At 39.8% G+C, this 27981-nt stretch overlaps 1 protein-coding gene across 1 annotated transcript; it reads right to left on the bottom strand.

Annotated features, from left to right (window-relative positions):
* Positions 1-2664: 2664 nt before the first annotated feature.
* LOC147434670 (protein EMB-1-like) lies at positions 2665-3269 on the bottom strand. The gene is made up of 2 exons (XM_086490009.1): positions 3146-3269; positions 2665-3024 (listed from the first exon to the last, which is right to left on the bottom strand). Exons 1-2 carry the CDS (start codon positions 3173-3175, stop codon positions 2788-2790), a joined length of 267 nt encoding a protein of 88 aa, XP_086346135.1. The 5' UTR covers positions 3176-3269; the 3' UTR covers positions 2665-2787.
* Positions 3270-27981: the final 24712 nt, after the last annotated feature.

Below are 27981 nucleotides of genomic sequence, written 5' to 3'. Positions count from 1 at the left end.
TTAGGGTAGGCTCCAAGAAACTCAAACAAGTTTTCTGGTATTAGATATCCAAAGAGTGTATATTATTCTATTGGGAAGGCCATGGCTTAGAGGTGCAGGATCCATACATGACTATGCAAGCCAAACATTGACAATTCAAGGACCTAATAGGAGAATATACATGTAAAGACAAATAATACTAAAAGCTAGAAAAGGGCAATGAGGCCATATAAACTGTGCAAGAAATATGGAGCAAAGAAGATGAAACAAATGATGGCATCATTCCTATAGAAGAGATAAATTTAGACCTCAGTCGATGATTCGCTATCACGTAGATTCCTCTTCCCTTATGGCCCTTTTCCTTCTTTGCCTGCTAGTCAATGCTAGTACCCCTTGTCCAGCTTGTAGAGTATATCTTCATCCCCATAGTTCTTGTTGTATTCAAGAAGAAATGCCTTTTTCAACTTGTTGTAGGTCTAAAGTTTGCATGTTGGTGGATAGTGGTAATACCACTTCCTAGGTGCATCCTTCAATCACTTACACTTCTTCCATGACTTCAACATCTTACACATTAAGAAAATTACAAGTAAACCAATTCCTTTCATAAAGACATGATTGCATACCCATCATGTAGAGAAACCTCCACAAATGGTCACTCAAAATAAACCGATGGAACCATAGATCAACAGCAATGCTCATTCTCCATGAGCATGAAGAAATACTCCACAAAAAGAAGTTGAAATTTAGCAAAAACTTCATCCAACGATCTGCTTTTTTATTTAAGAAAACCTCTTCTTTTCTATACGTTTGCATCACAATGCAACATGTTTCAACTTTCAAATATGAGAAATCAACATCATAAAATCTTCCCAAATAGATGAACTACTGAAGTACTTACCCCACTCATCTTCATCAATATGCTTCAAGTCTGGATACTGTTGTTCAAAGGCATGTATGTGTACATCTAAGTCATCCTTCTTGCCACCTTAGCCTTTTTTCTATGCATATGTTTGTTGTAATGATTGGTATCGGCATCCCATCTATCATTAAAGTGATCATCTATTTCAGTCACAATATTGGGTCAATCCCTCTTACCTAGTTTTGCATGTGACGTTGCTCTTTTGCTATGCGTACTACCATCACTTGCATCAATCTATATTTTCACTTTTCCCTTCAAATCCGACTTCCAAGACCCTTGCAAATGAGAGCAACTTTCAGATGTCTCTAGAGAGGGGTCCCATTTGGATAGCATGACCATAGAAAACTTGCAAGTGTTAAATGTATACCCATTAACAAATATTTCTGATGTATATGCAACATGAAAAATATACCTAACGACATATTTTTGATGACATATTTTCCATGCTGCCTAGACAAGGCCTTGTTATGCAATCATTTACTAATTTCAATTCATTGCATTTTGTTGATCGAATACTTTCTAATTTTGTAGTAGTGAGAAAGGTACATGAAAATCACTTTGAAAAATAAAATACGAACATAAAATATACTTTCTAATTTTGTAGTAGTGAGAAAGGTACACGAAAATCACTTTGAAAAATAAAATACTATTTGCAAGCCTTTGTGAAACTCCCAAAGGACGATCAATGACATGAGTATGTCTTCCTAAAGAGCAGCGGAGAGGTAGCATTGTGCATAAGTACACTACAAGATAATCATGTGTATGCATTGTACATTCTTTGTACAATAATCGTGTGTGCATAGTATAACAATATGGCTAAATAACTATCGCTAAATAAATAATCTTACTAAATATAACAATTACCAATTAGAATATAATCATGTATACATAGTGCAAATACATGGTTGTACAATGAATAGAATATAACAATAATCTTATGGTTATATAACAAAACTCTTACAAAATATAAAAACTAACAATTAGAACATAACAATAATTACAAAATATAAGAACTAACAATTAGAACATAACAATAATCTTATATAATATAAATATAATAATTAACAATAAATATAATAATTGTTAAAAGATTTTTCAATACCAATAAGAACAAACTTGAAGAAACTGTTGTAAAACGGATTGATGAGTGTCAATAGTCTAGCCGTTAATATCGACTCCACGAGTGTTTTATAGTCTAGCCGTTAATATCGACTCCACGAGGTTTTTGTTTGACTAGGAAATACAACAGATTTATGAGTGTCAATAGTCTAGCCATTAATATCGACTCCACGAGTGTTTTATAGTCTAGCCGTTAATATCGACTCCACGAGGTTTTTGTTTGACCAGGAAATACAACAGATTGATGAGTGTCAATAGTCTAGCCGTTAATATCGACTCCACGAGTTTTTTATAATCTAGTCGTTAATATCGACTCCACGAGTATCGACTCCACGAGTTTTTTGTTTGACCAGGAAAAACCATAATAATTGTTAAAAGATTTTTCAATACCAATAAGAACAAACTTGAAGAAACTGTTGTAAAACGGCTTGATGAGTGTCAATAGTCTAGCCATTAATATCGACAATATCGACTCCACGAGTTTTTTATAGTCTAGCGGTTAATATCACCTCCACGAGTTTTTTGGGGCGGGGGGCGGGGGAGAGAAGCTTTTAACGTCGTAGATTTAATTTTAGAGAGAAAGGAGAAGTTTTTAACGTCGAGGAAAAATTTGAGAGAGAGAGAAAGAGAGACAGGGGTGTCGCATTTGTACTGCATGACCATCAAAATTAGTCAAAATTATTGAGTGCTAAATATTATTCACTACGCAAGCGGGTACATGGAACTTCAAACTGTACATCTAATTTAGCAGCTCACAGCTATATATCTACTTATTTGGTCCTGAATTTGGACTCGTCGATGTCCACGCCTTTGGCTTGGGCCGCCTCCCCACCGGACATGTCGTCGGTGGCCAGGCCACCTTTGCGACCCATTTCCTGGTAGCCCTCGCTGCCCATCTGCTGGGCGCGTGCCTGACCGCCCTTGCGCCCCATCTCCTGGTAGCCCTCGTGGCCCAGCTGCTCCGCCCGGGCCTGCCCGCCCTTGCGTCCTCCCTCCACGATGCGTTCCTACGAAAACACACATCAACCAAGCCTTCATTCATTCAATCACGTGGCGCAGGATGGAAACCAATTTGAGATAATCTCACATGCATTTCTAGAGCTGCAAAAAATTTCGTCTCTGAGCTACCTGTGCCTCTTCAGAGAGAGCGTGCGACATCTTGACGATCGTGTCTTTCGGCGGATGAAAGTCTACGCTAGTGCGGGCGCTCCCTTGTCGGCGCTGAAGTGTATTAAGTGTATATTGTGTAGAAGAGCTCTAGCCAATTCGACGATTGCAAAGCCGGGGAAGCCCTCCTTTTATAATACAACGCGAGCAAGCACGCAGCGCTGCGTCTGGTGGCACGTGGAGCCTACTAGTTTTACCCAGCGCGAAGGTTGAAATGGCACGTCCCCACCTTGGTCATTTAACTCCGTCAGTAAACGTGTCCACAAGAAGAAGAATTTTGAAGTATAGGAACAATTTATCCCACTATAGAGACACACACAGAGAGAGAGAGAGAGAGAGAGAGAGAGAGAGAGAGAGAGAGAGATTGATTTAGATTCTTGCCAAGGGGGTCGTAACCTAGTGGTTAAGGTGGATTTGTGGGTGCCTAAACACTCACGAGGTTAGCTACCCAATAACAGTATCTAATTTAAGGTGTACCTCAAAAAGAGGTTATAAATTTGGTTGTGGATCTGAGCTTGTAAGTGTAAGTTGGCAGCTCTATTTAAAGAGAGCAAGGTCAGTAAACAGATTAGTCCATCATGCTTCCTTGATCTATGACATACTCTCTTGATTACTACATGGTTTCCTCACTAAGGTTGGATCATGAAAAGTGCCCCTTCTGTTGCTCCCCACCTTGCATGGAGGTTGTATGTTGCCATGGTGCTCAAGGCTTAACTATCGGTGCATCCTTCCCACCATGGAGGAATGTCTTATGGCCTAGAAGATTACTGCCACTGTTTTGTGGTTGTTGTTCATCAGAGACGTAGCCCCTTAAGCAACCATGCTCCTCGTCGTCAATTGGTCTACCTACATGTAGAACATTTTCAACCTGCCAACGATGCTCCACTATGGGCCAAGGCACCCCACTAATCAAGCCTGAAGGGCACCTTATCACCTCAAAATAAACCTATAGCCGGCTCCCTGCATGCTCCTATTGATGCGGCAAATAAGCAAGTGCATAAAACTTGTCCTATCAGCCTCTAATGTGCATGGCAATGGGTAAAAAACCAAATTTGGACTCTACAACCAATGCAAGGTCAAGACAAGCCAACAATTACAAGGCATGTGAGGGTACTTTAAAGTTTCTTATGCTTGCTAATAAATTGGCTACCCGGGTAATGGTACAAGTGTTGTAAGTGGCATACGTCTACATGTACGGCTTCTAGCATGTACAGTCCATGTGTGCAGTATTACTGCAAGTGAGCTCTTTTTTAAGATCACGATTAATACAACAATTGGATTGGATATGCCCATGGTGCCTCCTCTATGTAGCAATCTCTTGATTACTACATTGACCCTTTAGATGGGGATCAAGGGAAGGAAAATGTTGATTCTTCAAATCTCATTATCTTGAGTGATGCTCAAGTCCAAAAATAGATTTTGATTGTCGATAAACTCAACTCTTATTGATATATTCCATAAGGATTTAGCTCAAATCATCAATTTCAAACTATGATTGTGCATCTTGTTGAGGTATCACCAAGTTATGCATCATTTATTATGGTTATGTACACCAATTCTATATTAGTTAGAAAATTAGAACATGCTAACGGCACTCAATTCTCATATATGGGCATACTTAGTGAGACTAAGGACCTAAACATATCCACCAAGGTACAAAAAATCAATTTTTATTTGGCTATATATGTTGCGTGAAAAGTTCATTTGAATCCTAGATTTAAAGCTATTAAACTGAGCCGACTTAACAATGATCCACTATGCCAAGGCACCCCACTAATCAAGCTTGAAGGGCACTATATTACTTCAAAATAAACCTACACCTAGTGGCTACCTGCATGCTCGTATTGATGTGGCAAATAATCAAGTACATAAAATTTTCCACTTTTAGCCTTTGATGCGCATGACAATGGGTAAAAAACCAAATTTGGACTCAACCAATAAGGTGGCTATTTTGTAGTTGCTTATGCTTGCTAATAAATTGGCTCCCTAGGCAATGGTACAAGTGTTTTGCTACCAATGTATTATATATTGGAATGCAATGACCTTCAAAAAAAATTCATATTGCTACTTCATCCTCAAGCTTGAGCCCCACAGATTCTCCCTAGGCTCCCATGAAGACGAAGCTTCATATACTTGCGGTTGAAGTTCCTCGGTTTCATATGTACAATGGCATGCAAATTTGACGTACTCTCCTCAAATCCTTCCTCGCCCCCAATGGGTCCCTTTTGCCCCCATAATGTGGTCCCAAAGGGTGTGAGCAACATTCTTGAATATATGCATGTGATTTAAGAGCTGTTGAATAATTAAGCGCCTTCGATATGCAAGCCTTAAAATATGGAGCACCTTGATATACCTTTTGGTGGAGTAGATGGGTGTGGGTCGATCACTGCTATAGTACTCTTCCCAAATGCTTGCCCAATCTATCATTGTGCAATTAGGGGGTTCTTCCCATTTGTAGGAGCATCGTATTTGGTATGAATTTGAGGTAGAAAATGATGGTTGCTTGGATAGATTACCTTACGCAAGGCATTTGGCCGCTCGATCACTAATGATGGTCTCAAGGTAGACATCAATAACTTCTCCAACTCCTTAATGAGGGTCTCAAGGTAGACATCAATATTTTTCACTTATTTCTTCTATGGCACAAGCAAAGAAAGAAGTACATTTCCTTTTTGGTTGTCTCCAAAGGTGGAATATTGTAGTTGATGATCACCACTCGCCAAGTGTTCAGATTGAGCTGATGATGAACTTATGCAGATGTTGGATGATGCTCTACTTGATTTTGAGCCTCTACAAGATAGAAAATTGTTTTCTAATGCATCTTGCAAGCTTGATGAAGAGAGTTTGTGCAGAGACTTGATGTATCCAGATATGCATGATTGGGATTCCAATACTAGTGAGAGTGAAGGTGCACTACCGATGCTTTTACCTGTGATTGATGATCGACGATTGGCTGAGCCAGTTGCACAAGGAATATGGCAGTATCTAGTGTTACTTGATGCTATATGGGATCTGATATTACCCTATGATGTACGAGATTTTGAGCTAGCTTTTGACCCAAGAGGTGACAGATATATGCATGGTCCTGGGCAACTGACTTATATGTCATATGATCCAGGCGGTTTGAATGAAGATTTGTGGGTCAATTTGTGTTTATGCTCCATCGATTGGAAATTCTTGTATTTTCCCTATGATCCTGGGAGATGGTGCAAAATTTTTAAAGGAATGCTCACAGTGGTACAAATGATTGGGTTCCAGTTTGATCCTGGGGTTACTAAAGTGCAAGTTGTTGATTTGAAGAGTATTAGTTATCTGTTGTAGCAGGTTGTGTGGTACAAGATTGTGTTTTCTAGATCTATGCTAAGTCAGAAGAGTTTTCGGTTATGCAGTCAATAAGCATGGTTGGCTTCCAATTCACTTCTTTGGACAATTGATGAAGTATCTTCACATCTTTTGAGTTGGTTCTGCTACCAGAACTTGAGGTAAAGGACTTGACGGCCATTCCGTGTGCAGACAGAGTAAGGCATACTTGAGCTTGACAGGGTTCCCCAAAGCGAGCTTAATGGTCAAGTCGTGTGCAACATTAGCTGGAGCACTTGAGTCTCGTGGGGTTCACTAAACAGGTTTTTCATAATTGAATACTTTGAAGATACGGCAGATACGGCTCAAAGATTTTGATGGGTAGCTACCTAAAGATTAAGCTAGAACATTGATGATAGGGTATAAGGGTTATTTTTATTTTTCATATATTTACTAGTTACGTGAGCCTGATGATGGTAAGAGCTTAAGGTACTTATAACATATGCAGATTGAAGTGCAGTTGGCATAGACCGGAGGCTGTGCAGGTTCAGAGGGGGTGGATGTCGTGCAGCTCCGCTTTCATGATTTAAAAAAGAGCAGAGAAATGCAAGTTGAGCTTCTTTGAAGCCTACACATTTATTGAGCAGTCATCAGGGCTTGTTAACAGGCCAAGTTTAATAATTAATGTATGCCACATGTGGCTTAAAAGGGCCAACTGATGCCTTAATGATGCTAAAAAGTAGTATGCTTGAAGTGAGTACAGATGGGATAATATGATCTAAAATTGTAGTACTTGAAGTGCTCTATCGGTCTGTCTTTACGGCTCGTCGATTGGAGCTACGAAGAAAAGTTATGGTACCGGATTGGGCAACTGCAGCTGAGGGGACAAAAATGAAGTGAATGCACGGGCCTAAAGTGATTTCTTTGCGGAGCATGTCGATCTATTCAGATCAGTGATCGGAGTTCGGGTTGCCAAGTTATTGGCCGTTAAAGATTCATCGGGGGCCAGTTCCATGCCAGTCTAGTTGGCTCGACCGGAGTGCCATCTGGGAGTTTTTGTCTTTCATCCGGGTTTTGGAATGCAATCATTGCAGGGAAAGGCCAACATTGTTGCGGCTTGCTAGAGAAAAATGATTTGCTAGGAAATGCTTGGTAGATGTGTATATTAATTGTGATGCCGTTACAAAAGCACAAAAAGTGCTTGAAGAGCTTCGTGTTCGAAATGTGGTCTCTTAGAATGCATTGATTGCGGGATTTACCCCAAGGAGAGAGAATCCCTGATGAGATTGTTAGTCAATGGCTACTGGAGGAGGTTGCAAAGTGCTTAGGCCGCCTAGTCGAGATGTATGCCAAATGGAGTGCCCTTTAAGGGCTGCCCACTCAAGTTAAGCCCAATGTGCCGCCAAATAAAGCAATGGCCGCGCACAAAGGCCGCCCATAAACCATGGGGTGGCCCCAAATTAAAAAAAGGGGGTTTAAGTGTGAAGCTAAGGGAAAAAAGGGGAGCCAAGGCGTGGCGGCAGCGGGCAGTGAATTGTGCAGGGGAAGAAGGGCTCGCGCAAGCCACAGGTGAGCTCAGACAATCGCGCGATTGAGGGGGAAAATTGTGGAGAATCACCTCGCGCAGCAGTTTGGCACCAGTTGCAATAGCTTTTGCGGAGCTCAAAATTGCCAACTGCCACGTCATAGCACCCGATCATGTGCCACGTCAGTGACGCCGGCGCTATTGAGGAGAGTGCTATTTTTAGAAAAAGGCAATTATTGCATGAGGAGAGGAGTTGTTGGGGGAGTTAACGAGCATGAGATGAAAGGAGGTACGAAAAGCATGCAAGGAGGGCATTGTGAGAGGAAGAAAGGCGGCGAGCTTGTCGAGGCTTGAGCAAGCCAAGGCGAGAAAGGAAGATCGAGGTCGAGGCTTGAGCAAGCCAAGGTGAGAAGAGGATTACAAGAAAACGGAGATCTTGAGCAAGTGTAACATTTAATGGCCTAAAAACTTGTGTGTAGCGGAAATTAACATGAACATAGTGGGCATTTCATTAGAATAGATTCCTAATGAGAATTACAAGAGTGCTTGGGGGGAGAGAGCAACAAAAAGCATAACTCCTAGTTAGATAGCATGAACAATACTTTCAAAAGAGAGAGAAATTAAGCTATTGACAACAATTGAGGACCGGATTTGCATGGAGCCGGTCCCCCCTCCAAAAGGCTTTGTATTATGGTTTCTCCCATCAAGAGAGACATTGTACAATACAATTCTTTGTGTTCTTTCAAGACTAGCTAGTGCAATGAAGATGAAAGCTTCATGCACTAAGCAAAACAATTAGCAAACACAACATCAATTATCCCCGGTCTCAAACCCAAGACCTCACACACCTTCAAAGATGGTGAGAGCTATCAGGGTATGAGAGTAGATTGAGAGGAAGGAGTATCTTACGAGAAAAATGTACATCTCCTCACATAATCACTCATATTAGCATAGCTTAGCTTAGTAATTAGCATGGTAGAGGAGATGAGCATGCATTGAAGCTTGGCTCTTGGTTGGATTTGCATCCACATGCCAAGAGTGTGTCGATGTAGGCTTCTATCTCACAAGCTTGGAGTAGGTGATGAGCTCTCCATTAAAGCTTGGGAAGAGATAGTCTTTTTCTTGCTTCTCACATAGACTGTGTGAGAGAGTGTGTGTGATAATGCCTTGCAAAATTCATCCCCCTCTCTCCTTTTGGGCGACCCCTCTTGCTATCCTCCCATTAGACCTCCCTAGGACTACCCAATGAAAATTAAGCAGCATAAGTGATAGCCTTCTGACATGTGTCCCCCTTTCCCCTTTTGTGAGAGCTTTATGTAGTTTAATAATTCAACTAAACTCTCATTGGACCCCTTTGCCTCCTGGCCAATAGGAATTAGGCAAGCCATTGGGCTGTTGAATGCTCATTGGACCCCTTGGGAGACTGTCCAATAGTCTTCTAGAGGACTTAATTCTCATTGGTTATTTTATTATGTGTTTTTTAAATTAATTAAACTAGATTTACTCTAGCCTAATTCTCATTGGTCCACCTCCAAGGCCATCCAATAGGAATTGGGTACACCTTGTGGGCATCTGGCCTAGGGAGCTGACATGTGTCCCTCATTCCCTTTGTGTAAAGGGATCTTGTGTGTGTGTGTGTGTGTGTGTGTGTGTCTTTCTCTCTCATCCCCTACATGCAAGGCTCGCCCCCTCCTAAGTAGGGATTGCAAAGACTTTTTTGTACACACACAAAGCATCCAATTCCCCTATGGTTGACCTTTGGACACAACCTTTGAATTTTGGAACCTTAGCATTTTGGAAGTCTTAATGGGCTGAACCTTAGGGTGTTTTTAGCCCATTGTTGCACATGGCTCTTTTGCCGATGGCCTCCCCTTTGGATCCCTATTTTCCCTCCTTTGGATCCCTACTGTGGCCGGTCTGCTAGCTTAACCAATATTCTAGCTTTTTCTCCCCTGGCACTTCCCCATATTAAATGATCAGTTTAACATGAGAAAATCATTTAGGAGAATTAGATATTGATTATTATGACAGCAAGCCAAGAGGAGAAGGGCTTGTCGAGGCAAGCAAGCAAAGAGAAGCTTGTCAAGGTTGAAGCAAGCAAGTAGGTCGAGAAGAAGCTTGTCAAGGCAAGCAAACAAAGCAAGAAGAGCATAAGGCAAGTAAACAAGCAAAGAAAGAAGAGCATAAGGCAAGCAAACAAGCAAGAAGAGAAGCTTGAGGATCCAGGCAGTGAACTGAATTGAATCTTGTAGAATCCACGGGAATTGAAGCAGTTAAAGTGGCAGAAGAGAACTTTTCATCACCGTCATCACTAGAGATTGAATTAACATTATTTTAAGCCCGGTGTCGTTAACGGCCTGGTTAATCGTGTAAAAGGGGAGCTTAAACTCCTAGTTAGCAGATGATCCAAGCGACGATGCTGTTAACAGCCCGCCTTGGCTAAGCATTAAGTTGTACTCAAAGTAAAAATCGATTAATGGATGATTGTGGTGATTTCCAGAGCTGTCAGTGTCTCTTGTTCTCTCTCTTTCACACCTCCCACAGCCACAGGCCCGATACCTGCTTGGCTCACGTTTCGAACACATCCCCCGACAACGTTTAGGATCAACAGACAAATTACCTTCTATATGGACCAGGATAAAGTGCAACATCTGAAAATGAGGAATCTTGACATTGTGGGCCAATGGGGTTTTTTAGTTGATACTTTGATTCCAAAGAGGACTATTAAAGAAGAGCCATTAGTGTGAGAGAAGGGTATGACCAGGTAGATGTCAAACCTTTGAAACGCATACCAATTGATAACCCACTAGTTGGGTTTTATTATTAGGAGGACAATAATATTACCAATTTGATATGAACATCTCACACAAAAGCCAGATCAATTGACAAACTTGAAAATCCCAAAAGAGAAGAGTAGTAAAGCTATCGTACATTCCTTTAGGTAATGTTATTAATAACTACTTTGTTATGTTGACTCTAAAAGATGTGGAGCAAACCAAGTATCAAGGGTACTTGATCTAAGAGATGATCATGGATATGAGACAGTATGAGACCTACAATGGAACTGAAGATTGAACTAACAAAAAGATCAACAAGAGGTATGGCCAACCAACAGGGCTGTGTCCAAGAAAGGTACCCCCGGGGGGTTCACGAAAGTATATGTAGCATAGCATGTGCATTCAACAGAAGGGATTTTAATTTCTTGTAAATTTACAGATTCAGGTGTACAAGAAGGATATAAGGGTTAATTAAAATCCATTTTTGTGAGTGCACGTGACATAAGAAAATTTTACCTATCCTCAATAATGACGATGAATAACAAAACAATTTCCACAACATTTCACTTTTCCATGCAAACATGTCAAACTAAGAACAAGTAGTATATTGGATTGAGATACTAAAAATGAAATCCATGTCAAAGCATGCAAAATAGTCTTATGATCTTATTATTACTATCAATCTTCTTTTCTTGAAACTTGTAACACACATACATCTACATCCACACAATTTCTTTTTTTTCATCTTTTTTATTGAGGATCCAAATTAAATGTCAACCTACAAGATTACAAAACTCTCTAATTAAATTAACTCACCCAAAAAAGTGCCCTACAAGAGAAATATAAATTTCAACCAGCGTTATTACAAGGGAAAATTTTTTATGCATCCCTTCATAGACAAATCCTGAAAAACTATCTAGTTTTTTGTATGTCAAATGTGGAAGTTGAAGGGCTCTACATTAAAAAAAAAACCTTCACCTCTGATCTTCAATTGCAATAAATGTTTCATTTTAACTAGACTTTCAAACTAAAAGCACTTAAATCTTAAGGTTTTTTCACTTAAACTATTGGAAATCGCATTTAAACATGCTTACATGTATATAGATGATTCTCTTTTGAAAACAAAACACCCCACTCTAACTCATGATGGTTCCACAAAACATCAAGCATTGGTTGAAGGGGTTAGATAAGAGAGGGTCAGATGTGATGATGTATACTTGAGGAATACATATGCACATTCTTTTCCATGTGCCACTAATATCAATTAGCAAGGTTGAGTAAGTCGATGTTTCTATCTAGCATAATAAAAAAAAATCGGCAAAGAAAAGAAACATGCATGTGTGCTCTCACACGCGCACACAAACACACAAATATTTCTTTGTTTCTTCACATCAATTTCATGTTACACAACTATTTTCTAGAACTTAAGTTTTCACAATTGTATGTATCTCTAAGAGGTAAGGTAAAGAACATGAAAATACGTGAGCTTTCATCTAGGTGAAAGTATGTTAAACTGACATGTTTTAAGCTGTCTCGAACAATGCTAATCACAATTTTGACAAATGCTTACAGTACAATGACACGAGCTAGATGTCTAAGATTTATGATGCATAATATATTAATAGAAATCTCCTAAAACGACAAACCTAAATGTTCTAATTTCGATAAATTTTGATATTATATATGAAAATTTTACTATGCATCCAAGGTCTTTTAGATATGTTAATTTGAACATGTTAACTAACACAAAAATCATGTCGCGTTAACAAGCTTTTACCCATCTATACTTCCCATTGGTATAGTTAGAACATCCTCAATAATAAAAATCTTGATCAATGATGCATGATATATCTTAATAGAAAGCTTCTCAAACAAGCAATCTAAATGTACAAACTACGACAAATTTTGATAATCTTTGTACTAATTTTATCTTCCATCGAATTTTCTTAATCTACTAATTTGAACATGTTAACTATCACAAAAGGTTTGTCGCTTTAAACAAGTTTTTACCCATTTATAATTCCCATTGATATAGCTAGAACATCCTCAATAATAAGAATCTTCGACCCTTAATATTCATCTCTCCCCTTATATAGCTAGAACATCCTCAATAATAAGAATCTTAAACTCTTGATATTCACCCCTCTTTATACCACCTCTCGCTCTCTCCCTCCCTGCCTTATCTCCGTACACAGTGAACCCCTTGGGATTGAGTGCTAGCATTTTGTCTTCATAAGCCTCTTCTACACATCCATCCCCATATGATAAAATAAGAAAGTCGCAAGTGTCAAAAAGTATACTCGTCGACAAATATTTACGATGTTTATGCAACATGAAAAATATATCCACCGACAAATATTTCGATGATAAATATTTTCCAGGCTGCATAGATAACGCCTTGTTTTGCAATCAGTGGCTAATTCCAAATCATTGCATTTTGTTGCTCGAATACTTTCTAATTTTGTAGTAGTGAGAAAGGTACATGAAAATCACTTTGAAAAATAAAATACTAGTTGCAATCCTTTTCGAAATTCACAAAGGCCGGTCATTGACATGAGTAGTCTTCCTAGAGAGAGAGGGAGATGTAGCATTGTGCATAAGTACACTGCAAGATAATCGTGTGTGCACAGTGTACATTCCTCATACAATATAATCGTGCGTACATAGTACAACTATATGGCTAAATAACAATAATCTTACTAAATATAACAATTAACAATTAGAATATAATCATGTGTACATAGTGCAACTGTACGGTTGTATAACAATAATCCTACAAGATATAACAATTTAACAATTAGAATAGAATATAACAATAGTCCTATGGTTGTATAACAATAATCTTATAAAATATAGTGTATAATAATAATATTACAAAATATAACAATCAACAATTAGCATAACAATAATCCTACAAAATATAATAATTAACAATTAAAATATGGTTGATTAATAATAATGCTACTAATAACAATCACCAATTAGTATTCTACACATCAACTAGTGTACAAGACTACACCAATTAATATTCTACACATCAACTAGTGTACAAGACTACACCATACTAAATAATGCCAATAGCAACAAAATCCAAGACATCGTTGTGAATGATGAGTGTCAAAGATCTGTCAATACCAATAGGAATAAACTCAAAGAAACTGTTGTAAAGTGTTTTGAGTGTCAAATAGTCTATCTAGTGAGTATCAAGACTCCAAGAATTTCTTGTAGAACGGGAAAAGCCATAAGAGTTTAGAGAGAGAGAGAGAGAGAGAGAGAGAGAGAAGGGGGGGGGGGGGGGGGGGGGGGGGGGGGGGGGGGGGGGGGGGGGGGGGGGGCTTCCCAAGCCCCTCATGTATTTTGTTGATATGGTCCTAATCCGGCAAAGACTATGCTGATATGGTCCTAGTCTTCAACAAAGACTGTAGCATGCCATTTTCCTCTCATTGAACATCTTGGTAGCATTGCAAATATTCAGTTGACTTTGAATTCTAACTGGGTTATTGGTTCTTGTCAAGAGCTTAAGCTCACCACCGTGATCACCAAAATTGGAATAAGTTGGTCACTTGATGGTTGTTCCAGGTTAGACTTCAGAGTTAGATGTCAGATCAGATCACTCACTACCTCTCCTCCCAAGATTAATATCAATTTCCCCATTCTAGGATTGATGTCCTTCATTAGAGCTCTGCTTTGATTCTTTTGCCATTGTGCTGATATGGTCCTAGTCCTTAGCAAAGACTATGCTGATATGGTCCTAGTCCTCAACAAACACTGTAGCGGGTCTTCTTCATCTCATTGAAAATCTTGGCGGCATTGCAAATATTCAATTGACTTTGAATTCTAATTGGAATATCGGTTCTTGTCAAGAGCTTAATCTCACCATCGTGATCACCAAAATGAAATAAGATGGTTACTTGATAGTTATTTCAGGTTAGACTTCACAGTTAGTTGTCAGATCAAATCACTGACTACCTCTCCTCCCAAGATTAACGTCAATTTTCTCATTCTAGGAATGAGTTCTTTCATTAGTGCTCTGCTCTAATTGTTCCACCATTATGTTGATATTGTCATAGTCATTAGGGAATTTCGGGAGGTCATTTGGAGGGCCTTATTTAGGAGACAAAAAAGGAGGCGCATGAAATGAACAACAAGCCAATGTAACGTAGAAATAGGAAGAAATAAATCAAAAAATGCAAAAGAAAGAGAAGAAACATGAGGTAAAATCCCATTTTTATGGCACTTAAGTTATCTATATGTGGATCCAGGGTCTAAATGTAATTATGGTACTAAAAGACAGCTACAATAATGTATCATACTCCCGCCACCAAAAGCTCTTGCTCCATTAATCAAGCGTTCAAAACTAAATTTCCCTCCATTGGAAGCAAGTTCAGGCTTTCTTCTACCACTCAGAAAGAGCCATGGTTTCTTCTTCTTATTATTACCGCACTAATAGCTCTAGGGGTTGTTGTGCTCTTTCCCCAGCCAACAACCTCGCCATCCGTCTCCCAAGGAGGCCAAGTAGCGCCATAAGCTCTATCACTATCTCAAACTCCATCAATATAGATAGTCAATGGCAACAACAGACAATATACAAAGGTTCTTGGGTTCTTATGCAACCAAGAAGGAGGAAAAGATCCTCAAGAGAAATTCAATTTTGTTCAGCATGGAAAGCACGAGTGCTATATTTCAAAGTGGAGGTGGGCAAGAAAACCGTTAAGGAGGTTTTGGTTTTGGTACAGGATGTCTATAGTCACTCCGATGTGATTGCTAATGGCGGAGATATCTCATTGGCTTATCATCCTCGATGAAACTGTAAGTGTGTTCATAGCCTTCCATCTCTATTCTTTCTTTTAGATCTTGTTGTTCTCTTAATTTCTTTTTTCTTTTTGAAGTGGTAGAGCAATATTAATAGAGATAGATCATGTTCTCATAACTTCTACATTCTATTCAGTAGTTAGACTAGGTGGTCTATTACATTTCGTTGTTGCAATTGCAGATGTCTATCCTTCATCATACGAGGAATTTCCAATGGAGTGTATTATAGGTCTCATATTATTTTACATTGGTTATTAGTGGAACAATCATGTCAATGTCTATCATAGTTCTATACTAGGTTTGCCTACTGTGGAGGTTGTCTTGTCTAGTGTTGACATCCTCGAGCTTCTTCTCTTGTTCTTTTGTTGTTTGAAACTCTTGTGTCTTGAGTGTTGAGGGCTCCATTGCACCTAAATATTCTTCTAATGTGCTATGATATGTTTGTGTGTCAGGCATAAATGACTTGATTTTCAAGCTCAATAGGTGGAATTGTGGCAGAGGTATGCTCTGCTTAAGGGTTAGAGTGTTCTTTCTTGGCCCCTCCCTCTACATAAACTTCTTCCTTCTAAAACCCTCCAAGCGCAGAGGGAGTTTCAACATTTATTTCTTTGTCAATCCCTCAATCTGTGTGATCTTGCTCCTGTGTGGGATTCCCCTCATTTGGAATTTTCTCCTTGTCAAACTCTCCCTCTGCAGCATTTCTCTTCTCAGAAGTTCCTCCCTCCTCTTGCTCTTGTCCTTTCTTAGCTGCTCTTATGAAATCTATTTTTCGCAGTCCCACAGTAGTCATTGTTAACTCTATAATGTGTCATCCAATAGGGATTTTTTTGCATCCATGCTCACGGGATGTGAAATTGCAAGCAGATGCTTGATTAGGGTGGCACGGTATCGGTGCAAATACTCTACGGTGTACTTCTCCAATGCACTCTACAAAAGACAAAACGAAATAAAAAGAAACTGAGACACATTTTTGTCCAAACTGTCGCAATGTTATAGTAATGTTGTGCAAAATGCATACCTTTGACATGAATGGCTTTAGTGCAAAAAATCTCTGCAGTATATACTCAGCATGGAGGAGGCATCTCCATCCACACGAGTTTCCGTCCATCTATCAAGGCACCATGACTTCCTTAATTTCTGACCTGTACAGCTCTAGATTTCCGCATAGCCTTCCATACACGTGCAACAGTCTTTTTATGCATCTGCAAGCAGGAGGAGTTGGTATGAACATAACACAATAACTATCTCCATACTTTATCCAAAATAAAACCAATTATAATTCTCAATACTCACAGTTTTAATTTTGGATGCGTTCCTCGAAAAAAAGGCCTACGTTTGATGTCGAACGGGAAACTTTGCACTCCTAAGTGCTGTAGTGGTCTATATATTTTGGACTTGAGCAAACATGTTCTTGCTATAAAAGCCATGTTGTCGCCTACTCTTGTGCAACAAACTCAACCTTGGGCTCTTATGTTTGCTTCCTTATGTTAGCATGTGGTTACTTCTTCCTTTAGTTATAAGCAATTATCTTTCTGAGACGTTGTGTTTGGCAACATGGAAGGGCATATTCTTGGATGTCCTCTTGCTTCTAGTTTGATTACTGCTTGGAAAGACGTTACAAGAAGCAACACAGGAAAGGAATTCTCTTTGTATGGAGAGACTTCATTGGAGTCATGCATTCTCTTTTCAGGCATACCTTTTCTCTTGTCGTGGCCTTCGCGTGGTTGGTGATGTGGTTGATGAGACGGGATACACTTTCTAGTTTCCCATTGTTGCTTGTTGTTTTGGATTGGGTATGCATTACCATATGTTGGTTGACTTTTTACCCATCCCGTCTTTGGATGATGGTACCCGCATGTTGGATTGGACTCTTGAGGATACGTCATTTGAGGCCATTTTTGCTAGATAGGTTTATGCCCTTATTTTATCGCGGTTGTGGCTTGTTGACCATTGTAATGCCCTATGGTCTATGCACAAGTCTGATAGATGGTGGAGAAAGTCTCTCCCTGCCTTATGGAACATGCATTTGCCTTTGAAGGAGTGATTGTTTCTCTAGTAATGCTTGCTTGGAGTTCTCACAATGGGCACCTTTCTTAGTGCACATCATATATGCTCTTCTTGTTGTGTCCGCTACTCGACTTCGGCAAAGACTGTTAGTCACCTACTTTGGGATTGTTGCATTACTAGAGTTTATCTTCATTGCATATCAGCTTGTATGCGGCTTCGTTTCCCCTTTGTAGTCTTACACAAATGGTTTTGGACTTTTGACATTCTCCTTCCTTACGGTGATTTGTTGTCTTCTTTATGTGGGTCAAATTTTGGATGTACTGGACTCCGTGGCGCCAATGTAACGACTATATGTTCCATTGCTCTGATGAAGATCCTTTTCATTTTTCATGCTTTCCCTGAGGCAATCTTTACATTTTGCCTTGGAAGTTGGTGATATCACCTTAGAGATGCATCATCTCTCCTATGAATGCTTTTAGCCTTTTTCACAGCCGAACACTTCTATGTTCTTTCTTTTGTATATGATCCTCTATGTGGGTTTTTTTTGCCTTGAGGTCTTCCACTTGTAAATTAATCTCAAAGATTTATTTTATTTTATTTTTTATGTGTGTGTATGTGTGTGTGAGAGAGAGAGAGAGAGAGAGAGAATATAAAACGCACACTATTTGAGCGAGCTTTTTAGTGAAGGTTTTGAGACAGGCTCGCTTCGTGAAATTTTATAAAAGCTCTCTCTAGAAGCTCACTTTAAACCCATCCCCATTTTGAAGCTTGTGGCCTAATGTGTAGTAGTATCTGAAATAAACCCGCTCTTTTCATTTTCTCTCTCAAAAGAAATATCCTTAAGTAATCTTTGAACAATCCCAATTTGCTAAACTAATTGTGTAAATCTCTTACATGTGGCTAGGCCAAAGAACCCCTAAAAAAATGTTGTGGTAAGAGCTAAGTCGCATCAAGGATAAGAGGTGAGTGGGAAGAAAGCAAGGCTTTAGGGTAGAGGAGCCAGTAGGGGGACGGGTAACTTGGGGAGCTTGAATCTCTCTCCTCCGAGCTCATTTTTTTGCGTTGAGTAGCTCAATTTAATCGCCTTTTCACAAGCTTTCAGAAAAAATAATTTGGGATTCGTCGGGTTTGAGAGTCGATAATCGCGGCGTGATTTTTGGAATCAAGTGTATCAAAAATCGGCATGAATAAGAACACCAATGGGGGCCAAAAGAGGTAAATTGTAGCCACAACGTCTTGAACCCAGGCCCTAACCAATGAGAAGGCTTTATTTCGAATGAACTAGCCGTTTCAACTCCACTTTTTTGTGCTTCTTTTGGTCCCCAAACATATTAAAATTAGGGGTTCATGTGTCTTTTCACTGGGGGCCATACCACAACTGGCCCCTCTACCCTAGGTCGCACTCTTTGAATCAAAAAGGAAAGGTTCAGCTGTGAGAAAAACATGGAGGAAAGGTGGCAAGACTATTGGTTCTCTCATTTCACGAGCTAAGGAGAGAAATGAGTGAATGTACAAATAGCATAATCCCTCCAATTTCACTCAGGCTAGTGGGGTTTCTATTTTCATGGAAAGTGTTGGAAACTTTACTTTTCTCCCTTTACTCCCCCTAAGTGTGACTCGGCCCTAATGTATCCTCAATCACACCAACCCACCAACCTCAATCACACCAACCCACCAATCGTACAAGTGAGCCTATAAAACGATGTCAAGTTGAGACAAATCTCACATGAGAATATACGTTACTTTAGTCGGGGCCTCTGGTTACACAAAATGTGAGAGACAAAAAAACCAAGTATGTGTGCCCAATCTTTGCAAGCAGCTCACATTACCTGGAATCTGAGAAGATGCTGTGATGCGTACGAAGGAAAAAAAAGGGAATGGTGCACGTGGAGGAGAGAGGGGGAGAGAGAGGAGTGGAGTGACACTAGTATGGCGGCGGACGATGATTTTTTTTTAATTTTGTGTAGGCTAGCACTGACACGCCGAATCTTTGTCTCTCTCTCTCTCTCTTTGACAAGGAACTTTGCACTCTTGAAATCCTAAAAACATTGTGCGTTCAATAAAATAAAACACAAATACAACACTATTCCTCGCTTGCTTGGGTTTTCTCTTAGTGGCTCTTTTCTATCTTGCCAAAATTCCCTTCAAAATACCCACATTGACTTCGAGCTTCCTCTTCTGTTGAGAGTGCTTCCTCTTCTGTTGAGAGTGCCCTTCATACTGACCACATGGATTTTGAGTTTCCTCTCCTATTGAGAGTGCCCTTCAAAATCTTCCCCACATAGGCCTTGACTGCCCTCGTTTGTCTTGGAAGCCCACTTGTGCTTGATTCCGGCTTGAGAGCTTTTAACCTTTGAATTTCACATTACCCACCTCTTATGGCTCCAACACCAAGTGCCCAAGAGATTTGTCGATAGAGAAAATGGGGTGCCCAAGAGCTGGTGCCCACAAGTTGGTCCTCAGCCCAAATGGCCAAAGTATAAGCTCCAAGGTAGTGTTTTGAAAAAATGCTTTATCTCAACAAACACAAATCCCTTTAAGGCAATCCCAAATGGGATTTTTTTAAACACTTTTTTTTTTACAAAATTCAAACAAAATTTCCTCCTCAATTTTCGTTAAACTACCTGTAATAAATTCCTATCTAGCTCAAGGCTGAGCTAAGACATGTTTCCCCCGAACACTAGTCACAATAGTCCTTAAATGCCCTCATCTAGCTTGGAAGCTCACTAGAAAGACCTGCTACTCTGTGTTTGATTCCCTCACTCTTTAATTCTCTACTTCCCAATTTTATACCTCCACTTCATCCCCAGGTTCTTCCTTCCTTCATGCTTGGTCATTAGCTTGGTGCTCTCTTTCTTCGCTTCTTGCTTGTTATGAGTGTATTATGTTAAGTATGGAGCCTGATTTAGCCCTTGTAATTTTTTGTATTAAAAACGCACATTTGTAAGGCCCCCGTTATGAGGAGAAGCCATCGTGAGTGAAGAAAAAATCGCTCGCCAAAAATAAGAAACACTCGTCGAAAACCAAAATTTTCACGACCAACCTCGAGCAAAGCTCGAGATTGGCTCCGCCGGAATATTATGGCCGGACGACGATCGAAGAGTGGTCGGAAAACGATCGATCAGTTGGCCGGTGGTGGCCGGTAGTCAATGGCCAATGGCCGGTGGTTGGAAGTCAATGGCCGGTGGCCGATGGCCGAATTTAATGACCGGTGGCCGAATTCAAAAGCGGACTTATCTTCTCAAGGGCAGCCACACATGGGTGGATTGGAGGGTCCGATTTGGACTTATCTACACAAGGGCGGCTACACATGGCTGCCTCTGATAAGAGAGGGCAACCCTTTTGGCCTATAAAAGGAGGCCTCTTCTACACACAAATGGATTGTGAAGCATTGTGGTGCATTGTGAAGTTGGTGTGAGGTGGTGAGAGTGAAGCAAGACGGGAGCTCTATTAAGGGTATAATCCCTTTGTAACCTACTTCTTGTTTGAAGTACTAAAACCATTGAGTGGTTGCTTTCCTGTGGATGCAGCCCACATTGGGTGAACCATGTATATATGTGCTCTCTCTCTCTCTCTCTCTCTCTCTCTCTCTCTCTCTCTCTCTCTCTCTCTCTCTCTCTTCTCTATAATCTCTCGTGTGTGAAAATTTATCTCTCCCCGTTAAGTAATCTACTCAAATATTTATTTAGCTACATTATATTTCCTAACAATTGGTATCAAATCAAGGTTTTTTCGTAGCTAAATTATCTCAAGGAAAGGATTCCTTGAATTGAGTGGGAGTTATGGCGGAGGAAGGGAAGCTCAAGATTGAGAAGTTCAACGAAAAAAACTACCAACATTGGAAGATGCAGATTGAAGACTATCTCTACCAGAAGGACCTCTATTTGCCACTAGGAGGTCTTGCAAAGAAGCCCGCAACGATGGAAGATGAAGCATGGATTGTCCTTGATCGAAAGGCACAAGGAACAAGCCGATTAAGCTTGGCGTCAACGGTGGTCTTCAATGTTTTGGAGATGAAGACCACGGAGGACTTGATGAAGTCACTTGACGACTTCTACGAGAAACCATCGGCATCCAATAAGATATTTCTCATGAAGCGCTTGTTCAATCTAAAGATGGCAGACAATGATTCAGTTGCAAAACACCTAAATGACTTTAACACAAACATAACTCAACTTTGATCGGTGAACATCAATTTCGATGACGAAGTGGGAGCTCTCCGTATACTATCATCTCTACCGGATAGTTGGGACAGCCTTGTGATGGCTGTAAGTAATTCTATCTCTGGCATAAATACTCTTAAGTTTGATGATGTTGTGGGTGTTCCTAAGCGAAGAAATACGAAGGAGAAGCACAAGAGAATCATCAAGTGTTGCACTATCAGTGGAAACAAGAGGAAGGCATAAGGAGAGGTTTAAAAACCAAAAGGGTCATGATCGCTCAAGACAGAGCAAGTCACGCACAAAGTCAGTTCTTGAATGTTGGAATTGCGGCAAGAAGGGCCGTCAAGAAGGATTGTTGGTCCAAGAAGAGGAAGGAGTCAGAGTATCAAGACAACAAGCCAACATCTGAAGCCAATGTGGTAGGTAAAGTAGAGCAAGATGCTCTAATTCTTTCATTAGACAATGTGTCTAATTCCTAGATAGTGGATTACGGGGCTTCATTCCATGCGACACCACACAAGCAACATTTCCAAGATTACACTAAAGGTAATTTTGGGTATGTATACTTGGGAGATGATGAAGCTTGTGAAATTGTCAGAAAAGGTACAATTTGTGTCAAAACTGCTAATGGAAATGAATGGAAGCTTAAAGATGTTAGGCATGTTCCTTGTCTTCGCAAAAATTTGATCTCTACAGGACAATTAGACGATGAAGGTCACAACATTGCATTCGGAAACAAATGGTGGAAGATCTCAAAGGGATCTTTGGTGGTTTCCAAGGGAAAAAAGGTCGGTACACTTTACTTGTGTACTGTTAGCACACAATCTTCAACTTGTGCAATAGCTACGAAAGTCGACAGTGCAGTGTGGCACTATCGGCTTGGGCACATGAGTGCCAAAGGAATGCAAATCCTTCAAACAAAGAAACTTCTACCAGGTTTGAAAGAAGTGGACTTAGAGTTCTGTGAAGATTTTGTTTATGGTAAACAAAAGAGAGTAAAATTTCAAAAATCAAGAAATGAAAGAAAAAATAAAAACTTGAGTTGGTTCATTCTGATGTTTGGGGTCCTGCGAGTACATCATTACTTGGTGGCTCATTGTACTATGTAACATTCATAGATGATGTGACTAGGAAAACATGGGTTTATGTAATGAAGAATAAATCCGATGTGTTTTCCATATTTCAAAGGTGGAAAGCCTTTATGGAGAATGAAGCAAGTACCAAGGTTAAGCGACAATGGAGGCAAATAGTGCAGCCAAGCGTTTGTGCTAGCAATGGCATTTGGAGGCAAAGGACAACCCCAAGGACATCTCAACAAAATGGGATTTTGGAAAGGATGAACGGTACAATCATGGAGCGAGCACGAAGCATGTGACTACATGTAGGCCTACCGCTTGAGCTTTGGGCGGAAGCAGTAAGTACGTATGTGTACTTAATCGACCGATCACCCTCAACGGCATTGGATAGGGGGGTTCCAGAGGAGGCGTGGACATGTAAAGCGGTGAACTATTCATTTCTCAAAGTGTTTGGGTGTGAGGCTTTCATACACATAGTTAGAAGTCTAAGGTCAAAGCTAGATGCAAAGTCCAGTAAGTGTTTCTTCATCGGCTATGGAGAAGGTGACTTTGGGTATCACCTATGGAATCCTGAAGATGGTAAAATCTTTAGAAGTAGGGATGTAATTTTCAAATGAACAATATATGTACAAAGATTACTTGGAAAGAAAACAAACAGAAGAAACAGGTGATGAGTACATGGAGCTTGAGGACGGTGAAGACTCAAGGAGTGCAAATGGTGACAACGTGCAACAACGTCAACCAAAAGAGGAGCCTTAACCTATTCCCCGAAGATCCACAAGAGCAAGTAGACCTCCAGGAAGGTTTGTTCCTCCCTTCAACCTCTCTTGATCTCAGATTCCGGAGAGTCAGAATCATACGAAGGAGCTATGCATCATGAATCCAAAGAAGAATGGATGGAGAGCATGCAAGTGGAGATAGACTCACTACATTGCAAACCAAACATGGACTTGGTTGAGTTGCCTAAAGGTAAGCGGGAACTTCAAAACAAATGGGTGTACAAGCTGAAGGAAGAAGAAGGTGGGAAGAAAAGGTACAAGTCTAAGCTTGTGGTAAAAGGGTTTCCTCAAAAGAAAGGTATTGACTTCAATGAAATGTTTTCTCTTGTTGTAAAAATGAACTCAATTAGACTTGTCTTAATCCTTGTGGCTGCTCATGATTTAAATCTCGAGCAAATGGATGTAAATACAGTATTCCCTCACGGTGACTTAGAGGAGGAAATCTACATACTTCAACCAAAGGGGTATGAAGTAAAAGGTAAGAAGAAAATGGTTTGCAGATTAAAGAAGAGCTTGTATGGTTTAAAGCAAGCATCCAGACAATGGTACTTGAAGTTTGATCGATGGATGTTGGATCATGGATTCACAAAATGCAACTCGGATCACTGTGTCTACACGAAGAATTTGGGAGATGGGAAGTTCATCATCCTAATGTTGTATGTTGATGACATGCTGATTGCAAGTGCTAACATGCAGGACATTAAAGACCTAAAAGAGGAGTTGTCTAAATCTTTTTCAATGAAAGATTTAGGTGCTGCAAAGAGGATACTTGGTATGAGAATATCAAGGGACAGGACGAAGAAGACAATAAAGCTATCTCAAGAGGATTACATCAAGAAGGTACTAGAAAGGTTTGTAATGCAAAATGCAAAAACGGTTTCTACACCTTTGGCTGGTCACTTTAAACTAACCAAGGATATGTGTCCAACGACACAAGAGGAGATAGCCTATATGTCTAAAGTTCCATATGCTGCAGTGGTAGGTTCTCTAATGTATGCTATGGTCTAGACAAGGCCAGATATTGCACATGCAGTGGGAGTTGTGAGTAGGTTCATGGACAACCCATGTAAAGAGCATTGGCAAGCTGTGAAGTGGATACTTAGGTATCTAAAAGGGACAACAACAAATGCTTTGTATTTTGGAGGAACTGATATTTCTCTTCAAGGGTATGTTGATGCAGATATGGCAAGTGACAAAGATATTTGAAGGAGCACTACTGGCTATGTCTTCACATGGTTGGAGGCACAGCAATAAGCAGGGCTTCAAAGCTGTAGAAAGTGGTCTCACTTTTTACCATGGAAGTAGAGTATGTTGCAATGACGGAGGCAAGTAAAGAAATTATGTGGCTTCACAGATTCTTAGAAGAGCTTGGATTCAAACAAAACAATTGTGTCTTGTATAGTGATAGCCAAAGCGCTATCCATCTTGCAAAGAACTTAGTCTTTCACTCAAGGATAAAGCACATTGAGGTGAGATATCACTTCATACGCAATCTTTTGGAAGAGGGACAGCTAAAGCTAGGAAAGGTGCATACAAGTGAAAATCCTGCAGACATGTTTACAAAGGTGGTCAACAAGGAGAAGTTGAGCTTTTGCTCATCTTCAATCAGCATTCAAGGATAAGAAGCCAGGATGGAAAGCAGTCATAGGTTTGGTTTGGAGATCAGTCTCCAAGTGGGAGATTGTTAAGTATGGTGCCTCATTTAGCCCTTGTAATTTTTTGTATTAAAAACGCACATTTGTAAGGCCCCCGTTATGAGGAGAAGACATCGTGCGTGAAGAAAAATCACTCACCGAAAATAAAAATCGCTCGCTCGAAACCAAAATTTTCACGGCCAATCTCGAGCTTTGCTCGAGATTGGCTCCGCCGAAATATTATGGCCGGACGGCGGCCGAAAATGGTCGAAAAATGACCGATTGGTTGGCCGATTTGCCGGTGGTGGCCGGCGGTCGAAACTCAGTGGCGGTGGCCGGTGGCCGAATTCGAAAGCGGACTTGTCTTCTCAAGGGAGGCCACACATGGGCGGATTGGAGGGTCTAATTTGGACTTATCTACACAAGGGTGGCTACACATGGCTGCCTCTAAGAGAGGCTGGCCCTTTTGGTCTATAAAAGGAGGCCTCTTCTACACACAAAATGGATTGTGAAGCATTGTGGTGCATTGTGAAGTTGGTTTGAGGTGGTGAGAGTGAAGCAAGGTGGGAGCTCTATTAAGGGTATAATCCCTTTGTAACGTACTTCTTATTTGAAGTACTAAAACCATTGAGTGGCTATTTTCTCGTGGAAGTAGCCCACATTGGGTGAACCACATATATCGTGCTCTCTCTCTCTCTCTCTCTCTCTCTCTCTCTCTCTCTCTCTCTCTCTTCTATAATCTCTCGTGTGTGAAAATTTCTCTCTCCCCATTACATAAGCTACTCAAATATTTATTTGGCTACATCATATTTCCTAACATATTAGTGGATTTAGCTTCTTCCAAACTCTTGGAAATTTTTCTCGTTAGTTTCATACGTCTTCGTTTTATGAAATTCTTTCTAAATAAATGTTATGCTTCTCACATAATCATTCAAGGACTCCATTTGATTTTTTTTGCATGTGATAATCAAATGCTTTATATTCTCTTTTGTTGATGCACCAATGGCCGGTGCCATGCCTGAGAAGGTCTTTGTGCATTTATAGCTACAAGGGTTTTGTCTAGTTCCACATGTAAATATATTACATTCATGAGGACTATAGATCTCATAATAGGTCCTATATGAGCTTGCATGAATAGACAGACACATAGATGACAAAAACATTATGGACAACAAAAAAGGGCCTTTGTTTATGAACAAGTCCAACACGAGGTTCTAAATTTGTGCAAATACGCGTCTTGAACCTTTGATTGCTCACTTTTTAATAAATCAAGCTACAAATTGGAATGAGAAACTAGATAAAGTGAATTTGTAGTGGTTTTCATGCAGTTTACAAAAATAAACTACAACACAGAATGGAGGGTAGATTAGAGGAGCAACTTGCAAAAACGATCTACAAAAGAGTCCATGTATAAATATTTCCTTGTAATTATTTTATATCTCCACATTGTGGTATCACATTGCTAGAGGACACGATATAAGTTCCAAATTGTAATATCACTACCACATTATAAGCCACAATTATTTCTATAGAACATGTTTTAGCTCAAAGTCCTTGAGTGACTGGTTCTTGCTAAATATAAATGGAAAGTGATGAATTATGAAGGGTAAATGGAAGTATGAACCCTAGGATCTTGTGAGCTTGTGCCTATTAAGTCATCCATATTCTTCCTACTATCCACTTTTTATTAACACTAACAATCTAGGTTTACCTATTACTTGAAAAGTAAGTGTGTGTGTGTGTGTGTGTGTGTTTGTTTTTCTGTTTTTTTTTATTGTATTAAGATATTACTTATACACAAAAGAACATTTTGTTCAAAAGACAACTGGCTTTAAACATTAGAAAGGTGGTTTGCACAAAAACGATTCTACATTCGACTCGTTTTTGTACAATATAATCAGAATGAAATAACATTCCAATTATCATATACATTAGGACTAAACCAGTAAATGAGGATGAAATATGCCTTCATCTCCAAGGTTGGACTGCAACAACGCTAAACCTTTTTAAGCAAAGATAGAATTCTCACCTGCATCCATATAGTCAAGAACACAGATTTTGTTACATATGGCATGTGTGAAAGAACCTATCCATTATTCTCCATGTCCTACTTAAAAAATATTAGACTAGCTACTGTTCTAAAAATGCAGAAGTAATTCAAGTACACATTTTTTTATTGAAAAATTTGCCAAGCATCACTTTACTTTAAAAGTATTATTTCATTTTAAATCCTTTTTACCAGCCACAGTCTGTTATAAAAATCCAATGAGTTCATGCTTGAACGATACCAAAAATACATCAACCAAGACCAACTAGGGACTGACCATACCAAGAAACTTGGGATTTGTTTATGCAACTCACCATAGAGTCTTAAATGTTTCAAATCCCATACATTGCTAGTGATTTAAATCCAAATCATCCACTAGCTAGTCACCTTATGCAAAGCATTAGTCTATCAATAAGTAGTTAAAATGTGACCAAAGACTCTCCATTCAAGGGCCATAGCCAAAAAGTAGAAACTATAGATCAAAATTCCTTTCAGTAACAATCTAAAGTACTAGGTTTCAGAGGAGCCTTAAGTAGACAACCTGTATGTAATCACTAGGAATAACATCATTTGTAAGCATAAAAATGCAGGTAGGTATTTGGATAAGACATAAGATAGATTAATGCCAAGCACCATCCTCATTAGGTGAAAATCCTTAATAGTATGCACATAATTTA

Source organism: Adiantum capillus-veneris, chromosome 19, assembly GCF_014529385.1.
Source record: "Adiantum capillus-veneris isolate H3 chromosome 19, ASM1452938v2, whole genome shotgun sequence".
Taxonomy (NCBI): Eukaryota; Viridiplantae; Streptophyta; class Polypodiopsida; order Polypodiales; family Pteridaceae; genus Adiantum; species Adiantum capillus-veneris.
Note: the sequence above shows the minus strand (reverse complement) of the source record. Positions and strands in the feature narration are given on the sequence as shown.

What these genes read in the sequence shown, in the direction of transcription:
- LOC147434670 (XM_086490009.1), bottom strand. Translation starts at nt 3,175, where the DNA reads ATGTCGCACGCTCTCTCTGAAGAGGCACAG. An exon ending in CTCTCTCTGAAGAGGCACAG is followed by an intron (nt 3,025 to 3,145) that starts GTAGCTCAGAGA and finishes GTGTTTTCGTAG; the next exon opens with GAACGCATCGTGGAGGGAGG.